General features: G+C 35.4%; 4 protein-coding genes across 5 annotated transcripts in view; 2 read left to right on the plus strand and 2 right to left on the minus strand.

Annotated features, from left to right (window-relative positions):
• LOC100740042 (zinc finger protein with KRAB and SCAN domains 3-like) overlaps positions 1–10,451 on the plus strand; it is a 13,280-nt gene extending 2,829 nt beyond the window's left edge. The window contains exons 2-5 of one of the 2 annotated variants that reach the window (XM_024365507.2): positions 370–563; positions 4,898–6,136; positions 6,437–6,928; positions 7,399–10,451. In XM_024365507.2, the coding sequence (XP_024221275.1) occupies positions 398–563; positions 4,898–6,136; positions 6,437–6,876 (1,845 nt within the window). In that variant the 5' untranslated portion in view covers positions 370–397 and the 3' untranslated portion in view covers positions 6,877–6,928; positions 7,399–10,451. Of the gene's footprint in view, positions 1–369; positions 564–4,336; positions 4,492–4,897; positions 6,137–6,436; positions 6,929–7,398 lie in introns of those variants that run through there. The other variant, XM_024365509.2, reaches the window with a different exon arrangement.
• A 5,347-nt stretch (positions 10,452–15,798) lies between these two features.
• LOC100740165 (AFG3-like protein 2) lies at positions 15,799–20,817 on the minus strand. The gene is made up of 13 exons (XM_003487018.4): positions 20,548–20,817; positions 20,164–20,287; positions 19,782–20,085; positions 19,588–19,681; positions 19,356–19,521; positions 19,140–19,269; positions 18,666–18,784; positions 18,301–18,576; positions 17,992–18,219; positions 17,665–17,891; positions 17,420–17,596; positions 17,115–17,333; positions 15,799–17,032 (listed from the first exon to the last, which is right to left on the minus strand). Exons 1-13 carry the CDS (start codon positions 20,629–20,631, stop codon positions 16,769–16,771), a joined length of 2,412 nt encoding a protein of 803 aa, XP_003487066.1. The 5' UTR covers positions 20,632–20,817; the 3' UTR covers positions 15,799–16,768.
• Positions 20,818–21,108: 291 nt separating this feature from the next.
• LOC100740282 (protein abrupt) lies at positions 21,109–23,778 on the minus strand. Its single transcript, XM_003487019.4, has 7 exons — positions 23,391–23,778; positions 22,923–23,099; positions 22,425–22,836; positions 22,153–22,346; positions 21,745–22,074; positions 21,524–21,652; positions 21,109–21,435 (listed from the first exon to the last, which is right to left on the minus strand). Exons 1-7 carry the CDS (start codon positions 23,583–23,585, stop codon positions 21,361–21,363), a joined length of 1,512 nt encoding a protein of 503 aa, XP_003487067.1. The 5' UTR covers positions 23,586–23,778; the 3' UTR covers positions 21,109–21,360.
• Positions 23,779–24,131: 353 nt separating this feature from the next.
• On the plus strand, positions 24,132–25,910 carry LOC100740526 (eukaryotic translation initiation factor 3 subunit I). The gene is made up of 5 exons (XM_003487021.4): positions 24,132–24,272; positions 24,674–24,920; positions 24,998–25,278; positions 25,352–25,552; positions 25,627–25,910. Exons 1-5 carry the CDS (start codon positions 24,270–24,272, stop codon positions 25,873–25,875), a joined length of 981 nt encoding a protein of 326 aa, XP_003487069.1. The 5' UTR covers positions 24,132–24,269; the 3' UTR covers positions 25,876–25,910.
• Positions 25,911–25,976: the final 66 nt, after the last annotated feature.

Consider the following 25,976-nt stretch of genomic DNA (forward strand, 5'->3'; position numbering starts at 1 on the left):
GAGGACCACCAGGGCGACATTTTGCGCGAATCGAAATCACGATCGATCGTTTGATAAACGACGATCGTCTTCGACTGAACGAACGTCTATCTGGTGCTCTGGAAGTACAAACTCGGGAAGAATTGATCATTGAGAAAAATATTTTGTTTTTCGAAAAGAATATAAACATTGGAGGATTTCTTCTTATTCGTCATACCTTTTTTTAACCAGAAATATAATCGAAATAATTCAATAAAAATCTATCCGATGGTCTGGAAATACGAAGATAGAGAAGAATTTTTTTCCAAAAAAAATATAAAAATTGAAGGATTTCTTTTTGTTAGTTGTTTATTCTTCATCTACATCGGATCTGAATTTCTCCCTATTTAGGACCAAGAGAAAGAAACCAAAAGCCAAGATGCCACGGTGTTATATGGTGAAGAAGGCCCTGTGCAACAAGTATATAAGCAACGTTGCCAGAGGATTCGAGAGCTGGGGTCGCGGAAGGACCACGCCATCGCCGACCACCATACAAATCCCAGTTTCGCCCATAGAAGGGAGCGTCGCACCCCCTGTTGCTCAAGGTACAATTCTGGCTCCGGCTTCTTATAGTTCTACCCTTGGCTCGATTATGATCCCTGGTATAGTAATTAAATGGTCGAGCAAGATTCTTTACGATAGAAGCGATAGGTGTTTGGGGATTTCATGTTTTATGGAGTACGTGGGGGGTTGATTATAGCTCGAAGGTTCTCATTGATTGATACTTGTTGCGATTGAGTACAGATGTTAAGATTACGAGATTTTTACTGTAATTTTGTTATTTTTCTTTTTTAGTTCTTTTCTTTTTCTTTTTCTTTTTTAGTTCTTCTTTATTCGGGTGTTTGGATTTATTGGAATTTGGTCGGATTTATCTTTTTTATTTATTTGAACTTATTTGGATTTATTTAGATTTGTTTAGATTCATTTGGATTTATTCGAATTTATTTGGGTTTATTCGAATTTACTTCGGTTTATTCGAATTTATTCGGATTTATTTAGATATTTTTAAATTCGTCTGGATTTATTGCCATTTATTTGGACTTTTTGTTATTCTTGGTGGATGTAATCGGACTTACTTGAATCTCAATTTATTTAGACTTATTTGAATATGTGCAATTTTATCTTACGTAGAAAATATTTTCAAACGCATACTCAAAAGAATTATATAGCATCGAAGATTATTTTAAACCATTGCTTGCATGATTCTCAAAGCGTTATCATCCTGAAAAGGGATGAAGCTCGATTACAAATAAAAATAATAATGGTCGATTTTGAAGCGGAAAATCGATCGCAGTCGCGCGTGAAGATTCAGAAACGAGTATCGTTATATCACGACGAAGAATGTCGAGCGATATCTTTCTTGCGATTATTACGTTCAATTAATACGATTGTTGCTATTGGACCGTGGTATTGATTCAGCCTGTAGCCATATATCGTTCATCTCGTGCCGAGGCACTGCACGGACGCGTGTCTTGCTCCTAGCAAGAAAACCTTCTGCATACTTTTGCACAAAAACTAAATTGCCCTTCACGTCGTCTATGTAGTGGGAAATAACTAGTGAACGATGCAAGTGAATGACGTGGAAAATGTGAAAGAATCATTCTTGATATAGGTAATTTCTCATCTGAATTTTATGCCAAAGGTTCTCTTAAAACATTAAAACACTTTTACTCAGTTGAAACTAAAGCGAAATTGAGATATAAAAAATTCAAGGACTGCAGAAGGATTTAGTCGAAGGATCAACGTGTCAAATACATACAAACTCTTCCGTCTTTTTATAAATGAACCGTTCAGAAACTATATTAATCAACTCGCATTACACTACGAAATTAGGGCCATGATGTATATACATATATTTTTATAAATACTTTTAAAGAGGCTTTGTCGTTACGATATTTTAACGTCGTCGTGGTGAAAATTCCTAGCGTCGGAGTAATTCGCGGTAACGTGTTACTCACCACGGCAAAGCTGCATTAATTGTCTGAATTGTCGTTCCGGGTGGCAGCAGTTTCCAGCAACGGCCCCGTTTATGCTTCGCGTTCAGTAATCGAGTGAATGAGAGAGTGTCATGCGAAACTTGCCGGAGACGTTAATGGAGCTACAAAGACCGCACTTAAGACTCGTTACAATGGCAGTACACGCTTGCTTGGAGCCTCTCTCGGTAAAACCAGGCCAATCGAACGTGAAATACGAACGATTTCCATCGTAAAAGCGTCAGAAACTTACTGAAGATAAAACATTTCGCTTGACGTTTCAGTTAGGTCGATTTAAATGGTGAAATCTTGAGAAAGGGACAAATTTCTATGATCAAAACTGAGGTAATATATAGATACAATAGGTTCATAAGTTCTCCAGATTTTCAATGCTATTGTACGAAGATAGTTGTTCTTACTTGCATTTTGTGAACTTTTTGGAGTTTCCCAATTAAGCCAATCGATACTAGAATTAATATCGAAATTAACGAATATCAATTGTTTCGAACGATCAAACATCAAAACAACATGCAATCATCTGATCTAGAAAAATCATGATACTTCAAAATCTTTGAAAATAGCCTATGAAATCAAAGAATTTTCCCAATCCAAGCACTCAATAACCCACAATTGACTCAATCTCATCTTCTTGTAGCTCGACTGCTGAAAACGCAAGACTCCGTAGATCTCGGAGAAAATTGCAGGCTCATCACGTTGTCACGCTAATAGCAAAGAAACTTATCCCAAGGGAGGTGTCCGTGAAACACAGCGACAACAACACTGAATCGAGACTCGAAACAATTCTAAGGAAAAAAAAGGAAAGAAGATAAAAGGAGCGTCGTTGAAACGAGACACGCAGTTTCATAACCGAGTTATCGTGAAATTTTATATCCGCTCGGTCGTACACTTTCCTTGGCCAGCCACCCATCCCCTTTGACCTCGTTTCCAACATGCTTGCCGTCATAATCCCTGGTCCTCCTTCGTCTCACCCTCTTGCTCTCACACTGCTACAACGAGGTTCGACACTCTTTCGTTGGCACGTCGACAACAGAAGAACTCGGCACGCTCCTCTCCCCCGCGATTTCTCCTCGTTAAACCTCGATTAAAAAGTCAAATTAAGAAATCGAGTTACGCGCCGCGCTGTCGCTCGTCAGTTGTCTCGTTAATATCGCATTGTCGCGGACGGAAGGGACGAAATAGGGCTGACGATGCTGTTTCCGCTCCTTTGCTCAAAGTGCTCCTGGTTCTCCTTTGTGTTCTTTTTCCTTTTTTTCGACTTTTCCGTGCCCTTTTTCTCGGAGGAAGGAAGGCAACCGCGGTTATTGAATTGCATCAGCTTCCTCGTTTCGCTTTGAGAACTTACCTGGAACGATGGAGCAGAGAATTTGAAGTATCGTTCAAATTTTAGAATTTATGAGCCTCGTAACGTTAATAGTACCTCGAAATTGTATACACTATGGTTTCAAACTTGTGGTACGATCAAAGCAGGAAGATTCTACGACTCAAAGTAAGACGATCATTGACTCCTTCCCGTGTCATTCAGTTCGACGAAACTCGGGCCCAAGTCCAGACCGATGCTCATAAACAGGAACTATCATTCAGTCACGATCGTAACGGGCCAAAAGATAGTCCGCGAGCTCGGCTTATTATGTTTACGTTTGGCCCAAGTATCTGGTCGCGAGTCAGACTCGCGATATTCATGTTTGGGCCAAAATCTTCATCGCGAGTTTGACTCGATAAAGTACGGGAAGGGGTTAAATAATTTATTATCTAAAATTTTATTCTCATTCTTATTCATTATTCATTAATGTTTTCTTCAGAAAAAAAATTTTTTCGTCCGTTTTTTTTAAATAACTGTGTTCGATACATTATAGAGAAACTTTTTATTCGTCTTTATAGAGCCCTCCATCTGGTAATCTTTACGTACGCTTATGTAGAGGACAACCCTGAAGTAATGCCGCATGATAGTCCCAGGGTTGAAATTACCCCAATTACCGCTCCTGTAACGGGTAACGGGTTTTTAGTAGATATGGCGCTACCATCTTGCCGAGCCTAACATAACTCAGAGGCGCGGGCCTCTATATCTAATGCATTTTCTCCTGTTCGCGCGCGTGCAGAAAAGGACAGCATATACGTATATCCATAGAATTAAACTGTCTTTGTTGGTCGTGGATTTTTCAAGATTTTCAAATTATTTATAGCAGCATAAGAATAACTTTGTTTAAAAGACTATTACATTGGATGTGTGGCGGCACTCGACAACAAATACCGTCACTCGACACTAACTTCTACCGGACGACGGTAGCGCAGTGGTTAACGTCTTAGGTTACGAACGGGAGTTAAGAGTAACGAAATTACGATGGATATTTTAGTTTCGAAATCAAGTTGAGAATCTACGTGGAGTAGAAAACAAAACACAAAAATAAGTCGAAGATGTAGAACAAGGCTCCCTTCATTTAAGGCCTCGCTTCTGTGAAAATTTAATTTGAAGATTTTCAAAGTACGTATGCACCAGGCTAATTCTTGCGTTAGGACTTAAGTTCCAATAGCGCGTGCTATAAACGACAACAAGATTGGTCGCACACCAAAGTTGTGCAAATTGCATATGTCTTTTGATATGTAAATGCATGTGTAAGGTACAACTAATTTTATTCTGCAAGATGTTTGATAACTAATTACTACAATTGATCATTAAACATGAAAGATTTATTATCTTGATGTACGACGTCTTCCATACGATTGTAAGTTAAGGGATTAAGAATGTTTAAACTCTATATCTTGCAAAGACCATTAGTTTTATACACATCAACGGTATTTCAAAATTGTATATAAGAACTGGTCATCTTAAATACATCAATCGACTTTGTAAACCAGTCACAGCTGCAGAATTATCTTTTCTGTCGCAGAATACCTGAATGCGAAGTCCCAAGATACGACTGCAACGACAGGAGCGAAGACGCTCGAGCAGAATGTCCCGAAGGAGAAGGTAAACGAGCCTAGCAATGTGGACATGACGGCGACGACAAACACCACGAGTACACCATCGACGGAATCTTCGACTGCAGCTCGAACGGAGACATCGGTGATCACCTGCACAGCTACATGCTCACCATCCACGGTGGTAGCTCCGCAAACGACAGAATCAATCGCCTTGAGCGTCGAGGACACAACGATCACGACATCCACGTTGCCTTCCACGGCTCCCAGATCACCGTCCAAAACAGTTCACACAGACCATCAGCAACATACGACCGTGCTCCATTACACGCCACCGAGGGAGCCTTCTCCATCCTCGAACACCGCTACACCGTACCATGTGGAAGAAACAGCGGATCATTCCACGTCTGATTCAAGGATAGGGTCCAATAACGGCAATGTGATCACCAATTACGTGTCCTCGATGTTCAAAGACCGTTCAGCGGCTGAAACAGAAGCTGCACACGATTTACTAGAGCTCTCAAGATCGTTGCCCCCATTACCACCACCCAGTGTCGCCATCGGGCCACAAAACGTGATAGAGTCACCTGCAACCGATATCCAAGAGATGACGGTGTACCAACCGAATCAACCGATCTACCAAGTGAACACTATCGGTTTAACAAGTTCTACAGTCTACACCCATCACCAACACCAGCAACCAACAACCGCGAGCATCATTTACGAGCCCAGCGCAACGATAGTCCAGCAAACGGGCAGCGTGTTCATCCCACTGTCCCCTGTTCAAGAGATTCTGCTCACCTATAGCACGCCGTCCATCCCGTGCACGCCGACCATCCCGTGCACACCGACCATCCCGTGCACGCCGATCATGACTACACATCATCCACCCCAACTACTACCACAGCAACAGCATCTTCTCCAAGCCATAGAGGCAGCACCACCACTGACCCCACCTACGTCTGAATGTAGCAGCGATATTGAAAATAATAATCCAAATTCGCAACCCAGTCAGAAGGATAAAGAGGTGCAAACAGTGCTCGAACAGAGCGAGGTGAAACCGGCGAGCTATACGTATGACACTTTATTGGTAACTGACGGGAGGTCGAAGAATAAGAAGGTTTTACCTATTCAGAAAACGCAGGAGGCTGAACCGGTTGAAGGACTTGAGGCATCAAAGATCGGGCGTTACGTCTGTTGCGAGTGCGGTAAGTTGTTGAGAAATATCGGGATCAGGGTAGTTGTCGTCAGTGAATTACGCCATCTAAAGTATTCTCATTTTCGTTTCCTCGAGTGTCGTTCATTTCTTTGCTATAGATATTTTAGAAAAGAGAGATATTGAATTTTAATTACACAAATTTTTGTAGCTTCAAAGGCACGGATTAAGCTTTCAAATCAGAGTTTTAACATAAAATGTGTCCCTTGAAAAATAGAATCCATTCAGAGCCAAACAGCAGGTCAGTCCCATCATGAAACTATCGTTCACAGTAACAATTTTCTGTTTCCAGGTAAACAGTACGCGACTTCGTCAAACTTGTCACGACACAAGCAAACCCATCGTAGTATCGACTCGCAATCGGCGAAGAAATGCATCCACTGTGGCAAAGCATACGTAAGCATGCCAGCCCTGGCGATGCACGTGCTGACCCATAAACTAACACACAGTTGCGGTGTCTGTGGCAAGATGTTCTCCAGACCGTGGCTACTCCAAGGACACCTGAGAAGTCACACGGGCGAGAAACCTTATGGATGCGCGCATTGCGGCAAAGCGTTCGCCGATCGGTCGAATCTGCGCGCCCACATGCAGACGCACTCCGCGGACAAGAACTACGAGTGCCACAAGTGTCACAAATCGTTCGCGCTCAAATCTTACCTGAACAAGCACCTAGAGTCCGCCTGTCAAAGGGAGAACGACGATTCCAACAATGACCTAGATGCACCTCAATAGATTCCATCGAGTTACGGGCACTTTTGGCGCTAGTGTCGCTGCACGTCATCAAGTAGGTTTTTAAGCTTCAGGTACTGGAAAAATTTGAAGAACGATCGACAAGAAATTGGGTCAGGTTTGGGTTATGTTTTTGGTAAAATTCAAAAGAGAATTTATGGAGAGTAATTCTGGGTAATTAAGTAAATGGAAGTTGACGGTGTCGAAAAATGTTTGAAAAGTTGAGAGTGAGAATATTAGATACTGGAATAGAATCTTTGATAAGAAAATTTAAAGCAATTCAAGAAGTGGTTGTGAACGCTTGAAAATGTTTGAAGGATAAGAAGCGAGAATATCAGATATTGGAGTAGAGTCTTTGAAATTGAATAGTTATAAGTTCGAATGTTTAAGAAAGTTTGACTGATTAGTGTAAACAGATAACGAATGTAATAAGATACTTGAATAGCTCGAAGATGTTTGATAGATCTCCGAATCCTCGAAATAATTTGTCCTCCAAGAAATGAACTCGTAATTCTTTTCTTTCAGTTGGCGACACATCAGATGATAAACGAAATGCAAGAAAAGATTCTCCAAGGTGCAATCCCTTCTGGTATCAACTTCAATGGGTCAATTCAATCTTTCTGGAATTCGACAGTTCCAACAATGATGACTACTTCGTTGTTTCCCTTCCTCCCTCTCGTAAACTTCCAAAAAATCCCACGAACCATTCTCTCGATGAAAAGCGTAAAAGGAAGGATTCGTCCACGAAACAACAGAAACAACGAAGAATTTCGATCGTTGACGTCACAGGTGATTTTTCGATTAACCAACAATCACGAATTCATCGAGTTCCCAGTCTGGGTAAGCGAACGATCTCAAACTGATCGCGATTCATGTCACCAGAAGCTACCAGCAAGCAAGGAACAGACATTTCGAAGATGAAACCCATAAAATAGGCGGACGTTGAACCAACGCGAGAATATCGTGGTTAAACTAACGTTCTGAATTCTCGTTTCGTTCTTCGTGTGAGTAAACATTCAAAGGCGTATATGATTAACGTAAGCTGATTATTAAAGTCGTTTTCGCACAGAGAAAGGAACGTTCGAGGAGAACGGAGCGTATATACAGGGATAAATCGTCGTAAAGTAAGGAGACACGTGTTTCATTGCATCAAGACGCGCACGGTGCGATTCAAGCGACATTCCTTTCGTCCATGGACGCTCGATGAGATTCTATTCGTCGTCCGGTGAAATCGATATTCGCGTGGCATCAAGGGAAACGAAAACGACGCTCGTTCGCTTGCCGATGAAGTGTCTGGAATACGATAGGGAGAGGCAAAGAACGAACAGCGCGGCGAAAATCGATGCAATACTATCGAGGGACCATCAATTTGTGAGTAAAATTCATTTCGAATCGCCGATAGTCGATGGGAACCGGGTCAATTCTAGTCAAGGAACTTCGGAATCCAATGAAAATAATGCATGCTCCAAGTACGCTTACTAGTCGATTTAACGACCTTCTCTTTGATGAAACTTGGCAGTTTTCAGATGTCGCGTGGCAATTCGTGTACCATCGTCTCATTCTTATTGATTTTCTGCGTGCTCTTCTGCAATTTGACTTAATGCAATAACCTGTACATAGTGGGATCCACTGATTGGGATCATTAGGATTGGAGGATGATCCTAGGATCATTAGTTGATAGGAATATTTGACTTCTATCTTAGTTCTATCTTATCTATCTTATCTTATTCTATCGCGCGGAATAAAATAGTCGAAACACAGACTGAAACGTGATTCGTGATAGGGAAAGCGATCTCAAGCGACCAATTAATTTCAGGACAAGCTATAGCCAAAGAAAATTTCGTTTGATTCTCCATTTCATACTTGTCGACGTTTTAACGTGCCTCTTCTTTCTCAATTCTGCTCGACATTGATCTCAACCTCATTCTCAACTTCCTTTCGTATTTATTTTTCGTACAAATGTAGTAATATCTTCACGACGAGCTAAAACAATATATCGTATCGTAACTTGACCGTTGTCGAAATGATTCGCGGGCAAGTTGATATCCGATACCTATCGATGGATGATAGGAGACTATCGATGTTAGAAACGCGAAAAGTTTCCACGCGAACGTAATTTCCTCGAGGAATCGTTTTCCCAAAGTTTCATCGGCGCCCTTGGCGTACAATAGGAACGATGGAGGGAGGATGAGCACACGTCGGAGGTTTTCATCAACATTTCACGTAAACTGGACCACCTGTTGAATGCAGGAATGACCATTGGTGGCGAAAGGGTCGCTCTCTCGTTTCGCTCTCCTAAATTATAGAACATCCTCCCGTAATTTCCTCGTTGTCAGAAGTATACGCCAACGAGACCGCCATTTTTCGTTTTTTTTCTTTTTCTTTTTTTTTCTTCAATGAGAGATGATTTATAGAATGACTCGATCTGCGTATGAAAAAATTACGGAAATTTGTTACATCCTCGAGGAATTTCCTAATCGCTTGTCTAGTCAGAAGCTTCTAGTTGATAATCGATCACTAACAAAATTTTGAGATTCTTCTTTTATCGTAAATTTCTAATTTAATAACGCAATAATGCAGCTCTTACTCGATAGTTTGTAAGTGCGTAAATTTTTATTTTAGGAGTTAATAAATGAACAAATATTGCAAAATAGACTTAGACTGTTCTATTCTAAGATTGTACTTAGATCGTTAGCTACGCTTTCATCGTTCCTAGTCCAATAGTCGTTTTATTTATCGTCTAGTTCACTCGTACTTACAACGTTCTTAATCGTGATATTAATTTGATATATTATTATTACGACGGAAGGAAAATCAGAGCGGGGAAGACGAAAGGAATGTCGACGTATAGAAAATATCAAGGACAAGCACCGGCAAGTAACTGAAAAAAGAAATAAAGAGACTTCCGCTCTAGTCAGTGAGCTACGCTTGTATCGTATCGTTTTATCTTAGGTTGCCTCGAAAAACGGGGCTTAGTCTTGTATAATAGGTGAAGTGATCGTTCTTAAATTTAAGTTGTTCGTGTCGCTATTGCTTTCACGTGGGGAAAAAAACGCGTTTTTTATAACGACCGTAGAGATATTTTGGTACGAAAACATTTTCAGCGATTAGAAAAGAAAAAAAAACAAGAAACTTAGGGGATCGACCGATTGTATTATTGCGTACTCGACGTATCGGTTAGTTCGCGTTAAGTAGTTTTTAAACGGACGCAACGGAACAAACGAGCTTTAGCGGTTTAAGTTTCTAATAAACTAAAGAAAATGAGAATAAAACGGCGTCGAATGCGTCTGCAAGTTTTCTCGCGCCGTGTGTCTGTTTAGCAGAGCAACGTCGAACCTCGATCTCGAGGATTTTCACGTCTGCATTCGACATACCAGCAACGTGCAAGTGATTCTTCGAAAACAGAAAATGGAAGAAAATTCAACCCTTAAAGGCGATCGCGAACGAGAGTTTACCGAGACGAATCTTCTTTAAACTACATAATTAAGTGTTTTATCGTTGTTCGATCTAGACGAGGAGCAGCAAAATTACCGTTTGCGCTGGTCAAATAACATGACGGTGGCGGTATCGTTACTGGACGATAACATCGAAACAAGATCCACGATAGCCTTGAAGGGTGAAAATTGAGAGAAAGAAGAAGATTTTAAAAACAGATACAACTCTGAATTTAATTACACTCTTTTTAATAGATCGACGGTTGTAAACGGAATTAATGAAATCACGTGTACGTTGCTCGTAACAGTGTTTGAGCAAAAAGTCAGAAATAGACTTGCCTAACGTTCGTCCGTTCGATTCTATAAGACTAGATTGGCTGTTGACATGTAAATATATTCGATTATTTTTCCACGTTCTTATATAAAGTCTATTATAATTGTAAGTATAAGGTTCCTAGACGTAGTAGCTATTTTCTCTTAACGCTTTTATTTATATCATTTTAATTAACGATGAGTTAAGCGAGTCTGTGTCTGACCAAGTTTCAACGATTAAGGGAACAGCTTCGAAAATCGTCCCGTACGTTCGTTTCCATGGGACAAACTAAACATTCCAGTTCTATTCAATATTATGGGAGACGGATAATAATAGTTCATGCCGGTGTGGCGATAACCGGGAGCGACCAATTCGAACAGGTCGTTGGCAAATTTGATCCACATCTTCAATGATATTCACAAGCTGTACCAGTCTCGTTTTCGTGCTCTAATACACAATACTCGACAGTCAATCGAATCTCTAATCAATTAGAGTTAACCTCGTAACGGTAGTCAATAATGAAACAAAAGAGAATGATCTATATGGTTATCAAAGTACATCTTCTTCATCAGCGCAACAAATTTTAACAAAGATAAAACTTCTTAGGAAAGGCGAAGTATATTAACGTCTGGATTCTTCGAATTAGAAAATTAAAAAACATATAGTATAGCGCGAGCGATTGATCACTGAGATTACTGTTTAACGAAGAGCTACGATACCTTTTTCTCGTTCAATAATTGCTAGACTAGAGATTTTTATGCATTTATGAGAAATTTGAAGAAACAAAAACGAACAGCATACGTGTAAAATATGGAATAGTGGAGTAGTTGTTATAATACTTACTACGTGAAATAAATTTCTGTTTAGATACCGTATCTTTAGTGTTGCGTTCAGAAAAATATGAATTTGCATAGACACCTGCAGTCTAGTAATCGCTAACAGTGGTGATAAATAATTTAAAAGATGCTATACAAGTATGAAAACACGTTGCTTATTGCTAACGCTATTATTATTATCTCTGTCACATAATACTATTTTTAACGAACTTCTAATAATTCTCGTCATTGTTTGAATTAAAAAGATCTACAAACAATTAAATTCCTTCGTTTAGGATCAAACGACTCAGCGATCAATGCTTGACTCGAATAAAAAATTACAAAGATTCGTTGCCGTCTCGAAGACTATTTTCAGCGTCGAAAAAAGTTTTCGAAACACGATTTCCTCGATGCTTTTTTGTCGAATTCGTGGACAGGAAAGCATGATAAGTTAGTGGAGTTAATTATTCAATGGTAAAGGAGAAAAAAAAAAAGGAGGAAAAAAGAAAAGAAACGATGTAGCAAACCGCAGAACTGATGAACACGCGAATACAAACTAACGTTAGATCGTCGCCGTAGTGTAAACTTGAACGAAAGCAAAAAAAATTTACAAAAAAAATATGGTACGATAAAAATGGTGTAATTATTAACTATATTAACGATAAACAAGCAGTCGACGCTATTTTTTAGATACGCAAACGAGTTAAGCCAGGACCCAGGACGATCATGCCTCGTACGTTTCTCGGTCCAGTGAAAATCAATTTTTCTTGTTCAACGTCGTAAAGAACACACAATTTTTATTGGCTGTGCGTTCGTACTTCGAGCCGAATTTAATCGAATTGGAGGAATCGTGCATGTGTACGACGATTATCTGGGTAAAATTACTGTGATATATTTTAAAAATAACTTTATTGATTTCATTGGGATTATTATTAAACTCGGATTGTAGAGCAGAAGTTAATATTATATTATTAATTACAGGATATTTAGAAAGAAAGTTGGAAATGAGATTTTTCAAACGTTAATCACTCCTTCTTACAGAAAGATCGATCCTTAAAGGCTACCTTAAAGGTTACTTGGTAAAAGTTCACAAACGGCACATCTGTTTCGAATAAAAAGAATTAATAATAATGGACAAGTAGAATTAAATGTTTCATTGTTACTCGATATTAGAAGGTAGAAGATTATTGTTCAAAGTGATTACAAATAACGTGTTGTACTGTTACAGAGCGATAATATCAAGAGAAAATTCATACGAAGTGAAATTTTCTAACTTGTAAATAGCCTTTAAGGGTTGAACATCTTTCGGGCCGCGAAATGACTTTAAATTATAGGATCGAAGTTTTAAAACGCCCTGTATATCGAAACTAATTTCCGCGTGACAACGAATGAAGAAGTTTCTAAGTTTCTAATCTGAGCGAGATCTGTCTCGTAAGTTGAAGGAAACTTTATAATTGCGTCGTTATATTATCAGCATAATTGATCTAAATCTTTCCATTGGCTAAGTTTTTCAGTACAACATAATTTACTAATTTTCTACTTTTTGCGTATGTCAGAGTTAATTACTCGGATTTGCGTCGTGCCGTCACGAAGCCACGCTTAACCGAATTTTTCTAGTAGATAAAGCTGATTAAACGGAGCCCTGATGAAACTAATTGCCTCATAGCCGTTATAATGTTAGCTAAAGGACAAACGAGCCGAAGAACGAGGAAAGAGTGGAAGCAGAACGAGACAAGAGAAGATTTTCCTTGTTTCTTCAGCGAGAGACCGATTGCTATTTCGATTCGTCGCATAATTAAGCGTTTAGAAGACTCTAAAGAGGACCAAAGTACTTAAACGTAACTACGCCGAAGCCGTGGCGCTCTTAAACGCAGCGATAAAACGTAATTAATGTCACCTTTCGCGATTGTTGTCAATAAGCAAACGAGTAATAATGAGAAGGAAAAGATGACGCGAGGAAGACAGAAAAGAAAGGAAAGGGAAGAAAGAGAGCAAAATAAGCGTGAAGGTGCTGACTGTTAAAATTACGTACGTTCGAAAACACGGTAAAAATGAACAACGAAACCAACGTGACAAAAGTTGTTGTCCGCTGTAACTATAATTAATTAACTTATTAGACCGAATATGCACGATATATGCTATATGTATGTGTATATGTACGTATATGTTAGTCGAATTTTCGCTACACCGAAACTTTTCGCGAGAACGATCGCCTCTAATTAATCTCGATACGTGAACGCTTTCATAAAGAAAAAAAAGAAAAATTGCAAATCGAGCTCGATGTTTTTAGAATTTGGATTGTATTGGTCCTCTACGATAGAGTCGCTCTTATAAATACAATTTATATATTTCTTGGTATTTATGTGTTAATATGAATTTTCTTATATGTTGTGATAAATTAATTACGAAGTCATGATATAGCAATTATCATAGATCGATGTTAAGCTTCGTTTTCAAGATTTTCTATTTCTGAACGTAGTTCAGGAGAAAATTATTCGCAACGACGTAAGAGGACGTGAAAAATGAATTATCCATTGCACGTTAAACGGACAATTTTCAGGCACTAGATAAGAAACGGGTTATCCTTTATTAAATGCAATTATGAAATTAATTAGAGCGCGATCCAGGCTCGCCTCCGTACGCGATAATTTAGATTTCGCTCGAGTTTCATGCAGAGTCGATAAGTCTGAAATCTGCAAGTTATCTGCGCCATCGAATCATTTCGCATGTACCACAAGAAAACACACGTAGACACAAGGACAAGATACGAGCGAACAACGTTAGGGAAAAAGAAACGCATCGGTGAAAGCAGAACTTTATAGAGAAGCAGGCATGATCATCAGTAAACCTGGCTTTTGTGAAAAGGATTAAAAAAAAAGAGGAAAAATGAAAACGAGGAAAAAAAGGAAAAAAACGTAAGATAAACAGAAAACATAAGATTTAGATTAGTGTGATACAAAGCACGACAAAGCAATAATTTAGTGATTGTATGATATATTTGATTAGTGAGTTAGCGAGCTAAGTTTAATGGTGAACTTTCGAAACCTATAAATACCTACTCGATAAATCGTATAGTTTTGTAGAAATGCTGAGAAGATTCGCCACTTCAGAGATGAAAAACGAAGAAAAAAAATTAAGAAAACGCTGTCTTGGGATCAAAGATATAGCGACGAAGGTCGGGAAAGGGTTTTTAGTAAAATATGTAAAGCTGACGATCGATGATAAAATTTCTTAACGATCTTTTCTTCTTCTTGGATTTTGAATTCATCATTTTCCTTTTGTCCTCTTTATACAATATACATTAATAACACATTAATTACACATATGTATGTGTATGTGAACATCGCGTTTGAAGTACGTAGAAAGATTGTTTTTGCAAACTCTATTATAATATTTACGTTATATTTTTTATATATGCATTTATAAAAATTAACAAAAACCTTTTATAAATAAATGTGCAGTTATTCGAAACATTTATCGCTACATTGTAAGCATTAAAAAGCACCAAGGGATAATTTTTATGCGAAACGCGTAAAAACATTGCAAATTGTAAAAGTAACATATAAGTAACAAACATTGTAAAAGTAAAAACATTGCAGATGTTTACATACAAATTTATGTTTATACGTAACCCTTTCATTGCTGAAAACTTCAAGTTTACATATTGTCTGCGTTCCGTACTAAGAGCATCAAGCCAACTAGAAATGAATAATATTTCTTTCATGCTATTAACTATGATATTATATAACACACTGCGTATAACGAGTATCAGTTGAATTAATTCAGAGATATGTATTTGGAAATTAATGGTAAACAATTGTGGTCTTCCTTTTTTATACAATATGCACGCTCAATACTATATTTATGTAACTACACAATATGCGAAGAAAAAAAGCAAAATACGTGCAGAAAAGCCAACGAAGAAATAAATTGTGTCGCTGTTCTTAAATTTCTAATTGTTTCTGATGGGAACAATAACACGGGACGCGTATAAAATTAAACACTAGCAAATTTTTCGATCAAACGATACTTTTCTTCGGGGCAAAACGTTTAATATTCCCAAGGGCGTTTCGGCTCATGAAAATAATTTTTAAAGAAAAATCCCAAGACTGATATAGTGGATATATCGAGATGCATGCACATGTATTGCTCCGATTTGTTTAAACCCACATTTAAATGAGCTCAAAGCTTATTTATCTTATAGAAGTCATTTTTGAATGTTCTAACTTCGTAAATAACATGAGAAGGAAAAGAGAGAGAGAGAGAGAGAGAGAGAGAGAATAAGTGAGTGAATGCATGAGGGAGAAAATAAACGAAGGTCTGGAATTTCTACATTCATGGACGCATCTTGCTCTCTTTTTACCGTAGATATTCTTTTATTTTTTCTGGAAATGCATGTTGTACAATTTGTTATATGCTATGCTCATCGTTAATAATATTTTATATTAATCGGTTACTAATTTAATTTCGTGAAACTCCTTACAAACGCGATAAAAATACAATACATTCACGACAACACGAGATACGCCAAGGATAAAAAAGTTTGTTCCTAGAACCATGACCTTTTTACTGACAAAGAAGAGACCTTCGTCGTATCAAAGCATTTTCAATCTTGTCATAAATAATTATATGTATATGAAGCTTCATATACAAAGAGCAAGTAGAATCGTTTACATTTCTTTCCGTTTGGTCTTTTCTTTTTTCCAATTGCTATTTTAATATAAACAAAAATTCAATTAATGTAAACGCATTATGTTTCATTGGAATATACTACAGGAATTCCACCAAAGTGAAACCCAACAATTAGCGATAAAACGAAAACAGTAACATACCAAATTATCAATGTACTTACAATATTTAAGGATAAAAAGTTTCATTGCACTACATTTGTAAACTTTATTAATTATACGTTGCAAAAAAAATGACGTGAACAAAAGTTGTTATTCATTTCCCTAACTCATCACTTCGCTCATTTACTCTTTAAAAATAAGTCATACGATCCTTGACATCTTATCGCTTTGTGTCCTTCAATCAACACATTATAATTATAAGAAAAGTGTTTTAATAATTTATATTCATTGTCACGCTTTTTGTACACAACTTGGTTTTTGTTACAAAAGGGCATTGTTATACAGTGGATCAAACCGATATGGAAGTTTTTGCAAAACGGTATTTAATTTCATTGATATTTAAAAGTTTCGCAGAGTGCAAATTATAATATTATCATTTATAACCAATGCAGTCGAGTGTATATTCGTCTATCGCTACTTATTACATGTATTTCAAACTATAATACAAAGTACTTAATAAGCTATAATCCATAATATTATGGTTTATAATCGCTGTTGCGGTTGATTTTGAGAACTCATTCCTGAAACTGGTTGCGGTGAGGTATCTGTACTTTCACCCTTTTTCTCCTCCTTCTTCGATTTATTCCAATCCTGTAAACCTTTAGGTAAACTGGTGTCCTCTTCGAACGATCCCGTACCCTCCACAAACTGTTCGTAAGTTGACTTTTCAGGGAAGGGCCTAGGACCTAGTAACTCTATCATATCGTCTCTACTTAAAATTTCTTGCTTTAACAAACGTTCGGCCACCTAATCAAACAATAGTAAGGTCATTCATCTGCTACTATATTCATAAAAGCCAACTTTTTCATAAACCAAGAATATTTTATACCTTAGATACGTTCTCCTTATGTTTTGTAAGTAAATCGCGTGTGTGAGTATGGGCTCGTTCAATTAATTCACGTACTTCAGTATCGATAAGCTGTGCAGTGTGTTCAGAATATGGTTTATCGAAAGTCATTTCGCCTTGCTGTGGCATTTGAAAACTCACATTGCCAACTTTTTCGTTCATACCATACTGAATGACTTGAGCATATGCATTTGCAGTTACCTGATAAAGATAAATTCAATATTAGTAAATTACTTACGCGCGTTATAAATTTGTAAAAAAAGAAAAGAAACGCAGCACGACAATACTTTTTGTAGGTCATCTTGCGCTCCTGTTGTAATACGACCAAAAAAGATTTCTTCCGACACTCGCCCTCCAAGTGCCATACACATTCTGTCGAACAATTGTTCTTTTGTATAAAGATATTGTTCATGAGGTAAATATTGTGCATAACCTAAACCTTTTCCTCGAGGAATTATGGAGACCTGCCCCATAAAAGAACATAAGTGAAATTATAATCAAACTATTACTATTTTTGAAATCTAAGAATCACCTTCAGTAACGGATCCGCATATCTCAAAAACCAGCCTGCTACTGCATGGCCTGCTTCGTGATAGGCAACCGTCTTTTTTTCTTCAGGTTGCAAGACATTCGTCTTTTTTTCCATGCCTGCAATAACTCTTTCAATGGCCTGTTCAAAATGTTTTGAGTAAATATTATCGCTCAAGTCTCTGGCTGCTATTAAAGCTGCTTCGTTACAAACATTGGCAATATCAGCTCCTAAAATCAAATCACTCATAGTATTCTCAATACATTTTTAACATTCTTCTTTTATCTTTGTTTTCAAGATTTTATTAGTAACTAATTTCACTTTTTATACCTGTAAAACCAGGCGTTAAGGAAGCCATTTTTCTGGCTAATTCGTCTTTATCCATTGTGATTTTTAAAGGTTTCAAGTGTACTTTAAAGATAGAAGCTCGACCTTTAATGTCTGGAGCAGGAACGAAAATTTGTCTATCAAACCTTCCAGGTCGCAACAAAGCTTTATCTAAAATATCTATTCTATTAGTTGCCGCTAATACAACTACATTAGTAGTTGTATTGAAACCTGAAGAAAAAAATATATTACTCGAACAAATATAAATTTTGAATAATGCAATACATGATCTTATCAATTATTATAGTATACCATCCATTTCAACTAGAAGTTGATTAAGTGTATTTTCTTGTTCCGAATGACCGCCAAAGTTTCGGCCTCCCCTTTTTCTTCCAACGGCATCGATCTCATCAATAAATAATATACACGGAGCATGTTTTCGTGCCAATGCGAACATATCTCGAACTCTTGATGGACCAACACCAACAAACATTTCCAAAAACTCAGAACCTGATACACTAATAAAAGGTACATTTGCTTCACCAGCTGTAGCTTTAGCTAATAACGTTTTACCAGTACCCGGTGGACCTATAAAATATTATACAAGTTCTAAATTATAATCCTAAACTAATCCAAAACTAATAAGAGCTATTTATTCCTAAACTATATGTACTTACCCGTCAGCATTGCACCCTTAGGTATCTTAGCACCAAGCTCTATATATTGTTGTGGATTTTTTAAAAAATTTACAAACTCCATAATTTCAATCTTAGCTTCTTCGCACCCAGCAACATCCCTAAATTTCAATAATACACATAGAAATATTTATAGCAATTATATAGCAAAAAGGTAATAAATGAAATATTACTCAAACACGATATCCTTAAAGGGAGTCGTACAATTGCACACAACTTTTTCCTACTCTATAAATTGACTACTTGTTAATTGTTTTAACTGCATATTCGTTTGTCTTCTATCTGCTTTTGTTATTTTGTTAATACCTCTTGTTTTTCACTGTGTTCATTTCATCCTAAAACATTCTAACGAATATGGCAGAAGAGCCCAGAGTAGAAGAAAATTGTCTACAATTCATAATAATCTTTTGAAATACAATAATGTAGAATTATACAACAATATTTCTATTAACTTACTTAAATCTTACACCAATATCTTTGGAATTAACCATTTTTGCAGTTGATTCCATTAATGCCCCAAAAAGGCCACCTTTCCTTCCCTTACCAAGTGATTCTGCTGATTTACGGAATACATAAAATATGGCTCCTGTAAATAACATTTAATATTATATCTAGCTATTATCTGAATATCTGTCATAAATGTATATCTACACAAAAATAAACATAGCTTACCATACATAAGCACCTGTGGTAAAATTTTTAAAATATGATATAATTCTAGCTCATCCTTGTATTGTACTAATAGATAATTTTGTGGCTCTATATTTAATTCAATTTGTGCATTCTCCAAATTTCTTTCAAAAGTTTCAACACTACCAATGTTGAACCATAAAGTATCCTACACAATAATAAAGTATCCATTCATTCACCTGTTAAACTTAAATTGAACTACCTCTAAACTTACTTGTCCATTCGCAAAATTCCCAGGTAATAATTTGACACGGACCCATTGTTTATTGATAACTTCCACTTTATCCACTATTCCCTTATCTAAATATCTAAATAGAATTAACATAAAACATTTACATGAAATTTGTATACTGGGTATGTCTACAAAAAATTATTCATTTACTTTACTATACATTATAATTCATTTACTTTGTTACAAATTCTTTCCATGTAATTTCTGTAGCCTGATTCGATAATTGTTGCAAATATATGTAAAACAATCCCATTAATGTAACACCAAGAAAAAGCAATTTTTCGTTCTTTTTATCTCCAAATGATTTCTTGCCTCCATTCCATTTAAACTCCCATGAAAATGTACGTTTATCACTACTCGCAGAATGCGTACTAGATTTTTGAGATTCTGCTTTAGATGACTGCGATTGAGAAGCTTCCTTGGATTGTCCTCTTTTAGCTTTCTCAGTAATCTTTTCAGTCGTTTTACCAGAATCTTTTTCTACAGATGAGAAAATGAAGATATTTTATAATCTACTTTTTATAGCTTAGAGCAAATTAATAAGTATAGGATAATAACTTGATTTAAAAAATTTTTCAAATCCTTTTGGTGGCTCATCGCATAATAATCTCCATTGATTTCGTAAATGTTCCAATGCACTCGTTTCGTTGCTATTTCTTATCAATGATAAATATCTTCTTAACTAAAACAAATTTTATAACATACAATATAACAAATATAGCAATGAAATGCAACATAAAAAACATTCTATACAAACATTATAAAAGTTCCAAATACTATTAGTTTAATCTTTATATACCCACATTTAAATAAATATATACATAATTACAAAAAGTATCGGACAACTACAAATATATATACAGCAATTTAAATAAGAATTGATCTTTATTAAAGAAGTCATTCATGATAAAGAACAGAGGTTATGTCAGATCATATTTATACCTGAAATATATTGGCATTTTTGTAAACGGAGTTCAGAACAAATCTTTCTAATTTACTTGTCGAATATAATAGCTGATGGGCCATATTTGTGGTAAGTGTCTGTAATCACGTAATATGATGAAATTTCGTAGTTTCCACACGTTCCTTGTAGTAGATTACCGGCCACAAGACATTATCTCAACAAATATCCCCAGTCTTAATCCCTATTTCTCGTTTACAACGCAAAACGTATATAAGTTCTTAAGCCGAGCAATTATTGGTTATTCAATTTTGCACGAAGAGAATTGACTAATAAATGACTCAGTTCACTACTAGGATATTAATTTTATTTAGTGTTACTAGAAATATAGGGGACTAAAGTATAAGATATTTTTGACATTCTAAGAAAAATTATTTTTATTGAAGCACATGCTTGATCATTGCGACATTCACATGAATCAAACATATTATACCAATTCACATAAGGAATCGTATAAGTCTACATTTCTATTAATCTCTAGCTTCTAATTCAGATTTAACTGAATTAACGTTATTATACATTTTCCTAAAAGACGAAAATTATAACAAAGTTTATTTATAAATAAATATAAGGAAATAATGCACACAAAAATGCAGACGTTAATAATAATTCAATCGTCTCATGAAGATATTAGATAGGAATTTTTATATGTACTTGCGTCATATATACGTATACGCGCGTTGTTTTCATATATGATATATATATATATATATTACTAAAATCTAAATTAATACACGTATTATTATACAAAACGAATATTAATGAGTGTTACTCTATTGGTAATACTTCATATGCTAACTTTCAGTTTGTGAATAGTTTGAATTTTCTTCAATACTTATAGCACAAGGAACATATTCTTGTCCCGATTCCTGTAAAATATAAATTTTATATATATGAAGAGTTTTTATGAAATATTTTTAAAAAATTCGATTTAAAAAAAATGAATAAAAAACATACTGAGTTAACAATAATTTGTCGTCCCTCTTCTAAATTAAGTCCATCCATATCTTCTGCTGTTAATATTATCACAGAATCTTCAGGTATACTATTTTCATCTATATAAGTTATAGGAATTTCTGACGAAACCTGTAATTAAAATTTATTAACAATCACAAAATCTGCAACACAAAAATTTTGGCAATAGAAGATATAAGATAGATATTACTAATCCATAATACCTCGCAATATGTAAAATCAGATCCTTCTTGTACCTTTGTTTCTGTATTATGTTTAGAATCAGCTATTCTTTGTTTCCTTGAACTTAACGAGCGCTCTGACTTTTTACCATCTTGTTGGAGACGTCTCCATATCGTTGTTTTTGGAATATGGTAAGTCATTGATGCTGCTGCTTGCGACATTTTCCCTCCTTTACATGCAGCAACAGCTTCTTCCAAACGAGATTTTTTCAATTCTTCATTTTCCGTCTTACGTTTCTTCCAAAATGATAATGGCAATTTTCCTTCATCTACCAATCGCGCCTTATCTCTAAATAAAGTAGTTTTCGGAATCTAAAATCATAATTACCGTTATTACTCTTAGAGAGCCTAAATAAAATTGAGCAAGAAACAAAATGTTAAATAATTTACTTTGAATTCAAGTGCTACTTTCGTTAAATTCTCTCCTCTTTCTAAAGCCTTAACTGCAGCTTCCCGTTTATCTGATCCATAAGATCTTTTCATTTCCGAACGTAGTATTTGATATCCTTCTTTCTGAATCCTCCTCCATAATACAGTCTTTGGTATACTAAAAAGTTCTGATGCATGCTGTAGGCTTGATCCACCTGTAGTAAGAGTGATGATGACAAGTTGAATGATGCCACAGAATTAATATGTTGAGTAAATATGGTATAGATACCAACCAATTACCGCATTTATAGCAGCTTTCATACACTCTGCCGGATATTCGTTTCTTGATGCGTTTAAATGTATACCTAATGCTTTAGCACGCATGTACAAAGTTGAACGTGGTATATTATGTTTAGTAGAAGCTTCTATTAATGTCTGCCCTGCTTTTAAATCATTAATTGCCGCTGCCAACATATCTTCGCTATAATCTCTTTTTGTTGTATCGCGCCTACGTTTCTTTTTTTTATTCAAAGTGGAATTTTCGACGACCTCATCTTTTTGTTGGTCTTCCAAATCTTCATAACTATGTTGCAACGCATTAATAACATTTTCTTCAGCCTCGCTAATTACAGTCATTGGCTCTTCATTATTATCATTAAAATCCTTATTGTTTACAACTGAGTCAGTTTCTTCAAGTCCATCAATCTATAAACAAAGAAACAGAATAATGATAAGAAAAGAAAAATATTTCTATTTAACTCTCTTTAACTTTCTCTTTAAGTATAACTAACTTCAATAAGGCCACAGATTTTTAGTGAACGTGCCGCATCTAATAAGGTACTAATATTTTCAACTGGTACTCTCACTTCCCCATGGTAAGTAAATTCTATAATAGATTTTATATCTTGAGCAGAAATATCGCTTAATATTATTGTTGGATGATCTTCATTTACTTGACTCAATATTTCCTATAAATGAAAGGAATGAATTATTATGCAAATCATGCAGAATGCTATATACACACCTAATCTATCCTAAAACAAAATGAAATATATATTTTTTTAACATGGAAAGGTATGTCATTATAGTGTGTAATGAGCACTACATTTTGTAATATATTTCACAGAAAAGATTATTAAAACCTGTATAAAAACGAATTCGAAGTACAAACTTTAATCACTGAAAACTATTTGAAAGTAATCATAAAACAATGTTCAAATTCAAAGCTATGAATTCTTAAGAGTACAAAGATTGTTTACTCGAAATAAAGTGCTACAAGCGCAGAGAACTATGCGATGAGCATGAATACGTTCCCCGCCCGCAGCCAGGGTAACGTCTACCATACAGTCCTCCTCTAAAAGTTGTCTAACTACATCGGAGAGATGGTTTTGATAATCATTCCATTTAAACCAATAACTCTGATTGATCTCATGTTGGTTAGTAATTTCGGACATGCCGTTTCAGTTTCGTTTCCTTTTTCAGTTTCAATAATTCGTATCATATACAACCGGAATTTGGAACAGGACTGAACTCTTCAGAGTGCTTCACAACTAAGATACGGACCTCAGTGATTATTCATGGTACTTTGTAAAAACTCTAATAAATTTTACACCACCTTTATACGATCATTTATCCTGATTACTTATGTATCATTAAACTATTTTGTGTACGTGTTATATTTATATACAAACACTTATTTAAAAATCAAATATAATAATAAAAAATTATATTACAAACATATTAATTGCCAGTTAAACGTATTATGATTGGTTCATACACATGTTATCTATACCGAATTTAACAATATAACATTTCAGTTTAAAACTTTAAAAAATATGTAAAAAATGTATAAAATATAAAATATAGAAAGATTTTTATTTAAACAATAATTAAGTTTATTTAATTTGCTCAAATTCTAATAACTAGAATATCTCCGCTTGATTCTAGTTGCCAACTTTCATAAAATTTGAGATGTAGTATAAATATATGTATGTACACAAAAGAATTGAGCCCTTATATGTATTAGTAAACTCACGTCCTGTTATATTGTAAGAGTTGTATGACTGCTTTAGGGTAACGGAGTGTTTGTGTTTGCTAACTTTTTGACCACTTTATTTAATCGCCTATTTAAAAACAAAATGGTTAGTGATTTTATACATATCAATCATTTTACATATTGTTTTTCATTGTGATTCGATGTACATTTTCCTTGATGTATTTAAACATGTGACAGCATAACCTCAATATTATTGCTACGTTAAAAACGTTACACATTATTAAGTATGAATGCATTTTTGAGAGTTTGGATATTCTTTCTATTAAATTGTATTCACGATTTTAAAGCTTGAAAGATTCTTTTTATAATACTTACTGCGATAATTTAAACTGATATCACATATTGCTTCGTGATATTTTGTGGTTACGTTATTCCATATATTGTAAAATTTAGTAATGGTAATATTTAGTCAGTCGTTTTTGTTAAAAAAGAAACGTATTTAATATAAAACATATTAAAAAATGATAAATTTATTATTTTTTGTAGAAACCTCTAATGTTGCACGGGCACGAACGTGCCATAACGCAAATTAAATACAATAGAGAAGGAGACTTATTATTCTCCTCTAGTAAGGATAAAAAGCCAAATGTTTGGTATTCTTTGAATGGAGAACGCCTTGGATCTTTCAATGGACACAATGGCTCAGTATGGTGTATTGACATTAATTGGGATACAACACGATTTTTATCTGGAAGTGGTGACAATTCACTAAGAGTTTGGGATTGTCAAACTGGTTTGTATTGCACATACATATAATATTTTTTCACTTATTTGCTTTATTTATTAAAATATGACTATGTTACATTATAGGAAAAGAAATAGGTTTGCTTCATACAAACAGTTCAGTGAGAACATGTAGCTTTAGTTATTCAGCAAATCTTGCTGTTTACTCTACAGATAAAGCTTTAGGACACCAATGTGAAATGTTTATCATTGATATCAAAAATGTTGATGCAGTATTATCACAAGCAGATGCAATTTCTAGAATTGCTGTGAATGGTCCCAAAATCACTGCTATCTTGTGGGGTGCATTAGATGAAACAATTATTACTGGCCATGAAGATGGTGAAATCACTCTTTGGGATGTTAGAGTATGTAATATATTTGTATTCTCATGAATTAAATGTTTAAAACTTTTTTATAATTTTATCTATTTTTTTGTAGACAAGAAAAAAGATGACAAGTGTCAGAAGTCACAAATCACAAATAAATGACATGCAATTCAACAAAGATGGCACTATGTTCGTGACTGCTTCAAAAGATAATACTGCTAAACTATTTGACAGTGAATCGTTAATGTTATTAAAAACATACAAAACAGAAAGACCTGTTAATTCTGCTACGATTTCTCCAATTTTTGATCATGTATGTGTCATATAGTGATTAAGACATTTGGGAAATAATATTTATCAAAATTTATAAATACTGTATTTTTATAGGTGGTTCTTGGAGGAGGTCAAGATGCAATGGATGTCACAACAACGTCCACTCGTCAAGGAAAATTCGATTCTCGATTTTTCCATTTAGTATTTGAAGAAGAATTTGCACGTTTAAAAGGACATTTTGGTCCAATTAATTCTCTAGCATTTCACCCTAATGGACGTAGTTTTTCAACAGGTGGAGAAGATGGTTATGTTCGTATTAATACATTTGATCAATCTTATTTTGACTTCCATTTTGAATACTAATTTTATGAAATAAAAATAAATATGTATCAATTAAATGAATGGTGTAAATTATTTTTTCTATTCTCTTTCTTGAGATATATGGATATTAGGATAAAGGCAGC

Source organism: Bombus impatiens, unplaced genomic scaffold, assembly GCF_000188095.3.
Source record: "Bombus impatiens unplaced genomic scaffold, BIMP_2.2 scf_0136, whole genome shotgun sequence".
NCBI lineage: Eukaryota > Metazoa > Arthropoda > Insecta > Hymenoptera > Apidae > Bombus > Bombus impatiens.